Source organism: Hipposideros armiger, unplaced genomic scaffold, assembly GCF_001890085.2.
Source record: "Hipposideros armiger isolate ML-2016 unplaced genomic scaffold, ASM189008v1 scaffold_67, whole genome shotgun sequence".
In the NCBI taxonomy this organism is placed as follows: domain Eukaryota; kingdom Metazoa; phylum Chordata; class Mammalia; order Chiroptera; family Hipposideridae; genus Hipposideros; species Hipposideros armiger.
Window position 1 is genome coordinate 4,421,060 of NW_017731417.1, and position 6,076 is coordinate 4,427,135.

Here is a 6,076-nt window from a genome sequence, read left to right on the forward strand (position 1 = left end):
CTGCAGTGGGTTGTCATGGGCTGCTGTGTGTGGCCGGCAGCCAGCGTGAGTGGCCAGCAGCCGCCGTGAGCGGCAGTCCAGAGGCTGGCGACTGATCTGCCTTGCCTGGGAGGAGCGCAATGATGGTGCCAACTTGGGCCAGTGGGGCGGCGTCCTCCACAACTGGACTGAGGAACAAAGGGACGGCAGCTTGTCTGTTCCCCTCCCCCCGATTCCCCAGCGCTGTTCCCATCCCCCAATTCCCCAATAAAAATCTTTAAAAAAAAAGAAAAAGAAAACATCAGGATGCAAAGGAGTGGTAGGTAAGACAGCGACTTTAGAGGGGTAATTTTTATTCTACTTTAAATTCATGAAAAGTGAAAAATGAATTTCCAACCTTGAAACAATTTTGACATCTCTCATATGTGATGACACTATAAGATAGGACATGTTCGAAAAGCACTCAGCATCCATTCCCACTGTGCCTTCTAATGTGCCATCAATATCATAGTGGCTGTGAAGCTAAAAACTGCATGTCTTAAACTGCCCTATAGCTAGGATTCTGGGAGCCAATTAAGCACTCCCATGAGATTTAAAAGGCAGAAATGAAGCACAGCCATCATCCTGCTTTGGCTGTTCTCTGCCAGCAAGTAAAGCCATGGAGATGGCAGTCCCGGAATTGTGCTTCATGGCAGTTGCAGTGGGGGCCAGATGCCACATTCCCATGTCTTCATGTCCAGGCAAGTGTTGCTCGATCCTAGGATCATAGCTATAGCAGTATGTTCTTAAACCTGATTTCCTGACTCCCAATCATCCCAACTGAGGCAGTGGTCACAGCTCTTCAAACAAGCTGGATGGAATTCTGGAGGCCTGGCTCACAGCCTGCATTCCAGCTCTTCCTAAGATTGCCTTAATTTCTGTGTTACATACTTTTCTGCTGAAAACACCCCTAGTAGTTTACATTTCTTAAACTGAACCCTGATAAACTATGCCATGTCACTGAAGTGGTGGCTCAAGTATTAGACAATCAAAGAATCCTAGCAATCCATGACCATGAAAACAGTATGTTTCCCTCCTTGGTGGGAAATGCTTTTTTTTTTTTATGACAGAAGGAAAGAATCTGCATCATTTCAAACTTACACCTGGCGAAGACATTAATAATGCTTATAACTATCTATGGAACACTTTATAGTTTACAAAATAGTTTTACACACCTTGCTTGATTTGATGCTCATCACAAGTGAGTGAAAGCTGGTTTTACAGTGACATAGCTGATATAATAACATTTGACTTGGGGTTTTATGATAGGTAAAATGGATGTAGACACTACTCCCGGAAAAAAATATCATGGCTATGAAAATAATGAACAACTCTTACACATAACCTATGAGTCTATAACAGGTAGATTTTTAACAGTATTTTTCTGCTTCATGCAGGAACACTGTGGTTACTACGTTAGGTAGTAACCACAATACAAGTACTTTACAAGAAAAAAAAAAACAGCTTCATAAATTTGAATGTGAATGACTAACAAGTTAGCACCAGGGTCAGTTTGGAGAGGGTGGGAAGGAAGATAGAGCTAACTCAACAACGTTAGAGCCAAGTTTCCAAAGATGGATGCTAGAGAGACAAGGACCGACTAGGCTAAGTAATCAGAAATCCTGGTGACAGGCAAATATTTCTCCTTTATGAATGCATCCTACAAGATTTTGAATGCTAGTCCATGTTGAAAAGAAACACCAAGAAGTGAGCTCTTAACTCTTCTCAGCAGCATATGGCTCTTTAATATTCTATCGTTCTCCCTAAGTTCCCACAATATTTTTAAGATCAAAGTAGGAGGCAGATGAAAAGCTGAAGCTGAAAACCATGAGAGTGCACCTTCCTTCCCAATCAACGACCCTCCAACCAGGAAGGAGCCAGAACAATGCTCAAACATTTTGAAAGAGTACAAGATTGACTAAAACATCTGCATTAGTTATCACTGGCACTGTGCTTGTTATAACTTACTCACTATGGAATGTTACCGCGCTATTCTTTCTACTATAAAAAGTTTAACATACTGGAAGTTCCACATTTTTAATCTGAAGAAAAAAATGTTTAAATAAAAGAGGGATTTGTTTTTATACTTAAAGGTGTTTTCTTCTTCTTAGACTCATTTATGAATTTTGTAGTTTCGCTATAAAGTATGTCTATTTGGACAATCTTAATCTGGCAAAAACAAAGTCTTAAAAAAACATGGTAAAAGTATCACTTGGGAATTGTTCTACAATGCAGTTTAGAAATCTGTAACCAAGGCCTCAAAAACATTCATGTCCCTAAACCCAATAATCTGACGTCCTAAGAATAATTGGAAGAAATGACGAGAAATTTGAGGCAGAGTCAGTACAAGGAATATTCATTGTACTACTAATTATAATAACAGAAATCAAAACACATTATGACACATTCATTTTATGAAATATCATATAGCCTACTTACAAAGAATATTTACTATCATGGGAAAATGGGTATAACTAGTCTATACGTATGTCTTTGTGACTAGAAGAAAATGTGCCAAAATGCTAATATCGGTTACTAAAAGATAGTAGAATTACACTTTAATTTTTGGTATGTCTTAAATTTTTTCAGATATTAGTTTTTATCTAATTAAGTAGTTTTGAGTTTTTAACACTAACTAGATATTTGATGATATTATGGAATTACCATTAATAATTATCATGCGATAATTATTAACATTACTGTAATAATAGCATTTTGCTATGTTTTTAAAAAGCCCATAATTTTAGAGCTATATATCAAAATAAACACGGCTGGAATGATATATGATGCTTTTAGATTTGCTGCAAAATCTTCTCAGCTTGGGGATGGAGCAATGAACAGCGTGGGAGCAGGGACATAAAAATCCAGGTCTGGCCACGTGCTGACATTTATTAAATCTGGACAACAGGTAAATAGGGGTTCACTACGTTGGTTTCTCTACTTTTATATAAACTTGAGGTTTATATAGATTTTCATAATTAAAAAATTTAAAAAGTTAATTTTAAAATTTAAAAGGAAGTGAAAAGCACTGATAAGCACTATTTTGAAAATGTATATATAATTAAATCTGTTAATCTATCACTGAATAAAGACTAGAAATATCTCACATTAAGAGGATGTCAGATGATCAGAACTTTCCTTCATATACTTCTGAGTTGTGACTTCAAAACAAAACAAAACAGAAAACAAGGTAAATATTATCTTCATTACACCACCAAATGTAAAATGCTCCAATATGTTAGATATCGCTAAAATACTGCCAATTATGACTGTAAGATGCTTCTCAGTTAAAAAGATACTGAAATGTGAGAAACACGTGAATCTTAGAACTGATGAAATACAGTAAATTCACAGGCCAGATTCAGCCACTGGCCTTTTGGTTTGTGATCTGGGATCAGAGGATCTTAACATCTATCATAGATCTTGCAATCTTTAAGATGGATTTTTATCATTAAAAAAAGAAAAAGGGAAGACGACTTGTGAATGGTAGTTACTGGAAAGGATGGTCTTTTATGGAGTGAAATTTCTATTCTGATAGCACTTACAAAGCTGGACACAAAGTTAGATTTTAGGAGCTGATGATTCAGATTTACGGCCTGCCCTCGTATCCCTTATGCTAACAGGCCTGTGGTACCCCCATTAAAGTGGCAACGAGCAGAGTATTCACCACCTCTATTTGGGAGTATGCTGTTTTTCCTGTTAAAATAGTACAAGGCTGACTAATACATCTGCATGGTTATCAGTGGCATTGTGATAGGCTGTTTTTCCTATTAATTGACAAAAGAATTTTGCAAGGTTAGGTAACCAAGAAGCACAATCGAAGGCCAATTCCATTCTTTTTTTTTTTTTTTTTTTTTTTTNGAACCGGGGTCCTCTGGCGTCCCAAGTCAGTTCTTAACCATCGCGCCACTCAGCCAGCCCAGAGAGCTTGCACTCTTGAGCGAGCTCTTAACCAACTGAGCCACTCGGCTGGCCCTGCCTTTGTTCATTTTTTTTTGAGCTGTTTTCTCATTTGTTTTGATGAATTTTACATATTCTGCTTATAAGTCCTTTGTCATATACTTCTTTTTCACTCAACTTCTACTACCAATAATTGGCTAACGTTTAAGACATATGAAACCAAGGCCTGATATGTAACTCCAGACTTCCTGTTGATATTTAGACTACACTCAGGTGTTTTTAGTATTCCAGGTGGTAAAATGTACTTCTTTTCCACCTACTAATATTCGTGATCTCTGAGAAACTTTTGTAGAATGTACTAGTGACTGTGAAGTTGCAAGTATTATTTATAATATTTAGGCAACACAGTCACTGAGTGCTCTAGTCTGTCTGCTCCTTAATCTATAGAAATTTAGTAGATTACAAATTCATTTAAGAGTTTCAATACAATGAAAGAGAAGAAAAAAGCCTATAAAACCCAAATCACACAGAACCTGTGTGTCGAACAGTGTATGCAGGTAACAACCATGGTGCGTGGTCGGAGGCGTACCTAGCTCATTGCCAAGTGCTCTTGAACTTGTGGTCAGCGTTTCACACGGGTGTGAGAGCTGTCCTGGTGGCTCCTCTTCCTGCTGCTGTGGCTGCTGCTGCTGTTGTTGCTGTTGCTGCTGCCTGAAACATGCAAAAGAGAATGTCCGTGAAAAAAAGCAAAACCTAAGAATAAATACGCCGTGGGACACACTATTCACGTGGAAGATAAGTGGTTCCACAAAACAGAAGAACCACTGGCGTGAACACAAAAGAGTGCAAAAATGATCAGTTTGATATATATTAAAGTATCACAGTGGTGATCCTAGGAAACCTAGATACAAAGTTTGAATTTATCAGAGAAATTAGTAGATAGAAATTTTCACCACAGAACAACACATTGTACAAAAGGATTCACTGGTAGCTGTTTTGATGCAAATGTATTGGCTTACAGATCCTTAATATTGTGGGAAGTCACTGGAAATAAGCACCTTTAAGAAGATAAAGCAGCTCAAATTACCACGTGAGTGAACATGGCCTTTCCATGCTGGCTCCTTCCTGTCATTCAGATCTGAGCTTAAATATCTTTTCAGAGATACCTTGCCTGCCCACTCCACCTAAAGTAGCCACCTGGCATTCTCACTATCTTATCACTTCATTTTAATTTTCAGCATAAACTTATCACCATCTGATATCTTCTGTCTCCCTCTTTAGAGTGTAAGCTAATAAGAGTACACACCTTATCTTTGTTTCCCCAGTGCATAAAACTGTGCCTGTCACAGAGTAGGCATTCACCAAATACTTGACGAAAGAAATGAAACTATTTAACATGCACTAGCAAGTATCAGTCCTATCTACTGCATTAAAATAAGTTCTCCCTGTATTTTTTTTAAACAGGAAAAATGGTGTTATAAAAATTCACTTTAAGTATTTAAACATGATGGTTATGACGTAATATGTAGGAGGGTGTCCTTGTACTTAGAAAATATACACTGAATGAAGTATTGAGATGTAAGGAGAAATCATGTCCCCAAGTTATTCCCAAATGGCTCAGAAATGTCAACAATTGGGGAACTCAGTGAAGGGTATAAGCTCTGTGAACTATTTCTGCTTTTGTGTATGTTGAAAATGATTTCATATATACATATATATGTTGAAAATTTAAAAACTTAAAAACAGCTCACAATGTGAATGAGAAGCCATAGCTTTCAAAAAATGTATAAGAGGATTTTTAAAGGAACTAGAATTTTAAAATTACCAGTAACACTACTAGTAGAATAGCATATTTTTTCCTGTTCCCTCTTAATTTCATGTTCTAAATGAACCACAAAAAAATTCAGCTGATGGGGAAGTGCACATTCTCCCTGTTGGCCTTTGAGCCAACAGACCGACATTTGCAAAGGTTTATGACTCCCTGGTGTGCATGGCTACTGATGTACATGTGGGCAGTACGCTCCCACCAGCACACCCCGATTCTGGAATGGGGTACGAGAAAGGCAGCTGTGAGGTATGTAGATTTCCTGGCAAATCAGATATCTCTCCATGCCCTCTTCTCCCCCTTCCAGTCAAGAAAACATCAGGAAGGGCCAGC

General features: G+C 37.9%; 1 protein-coding gene across 2 annotated transcripts in view; it reads right to left on the bottom strand.

Moving 5' to 3' along the window:
* The window catches only part of ATXN3 (ataxin 3), a 46,578-nt gene that overhangs the window by 12,976 nt on the left and 27,526 nt on the right, over positions 1-6,076 (bottom strand). Inside the window, exon 10 of one of the 2 annotated variants that reach the window (XM_019642343.1) lies at positions 4,508-4,629. In XM_019642343.1, the coding sequence (XP_019497888.1) occupies positions 4,508-4,629 (122 nt within the window). Of the gene's footprint in view, positions 1-3,124; positions 3,180-4,507; positions 4,630-6,076 lie in introns of those variants that run through there. The other variant, XM_019642344.1, reaches the window with a different exon arrangement.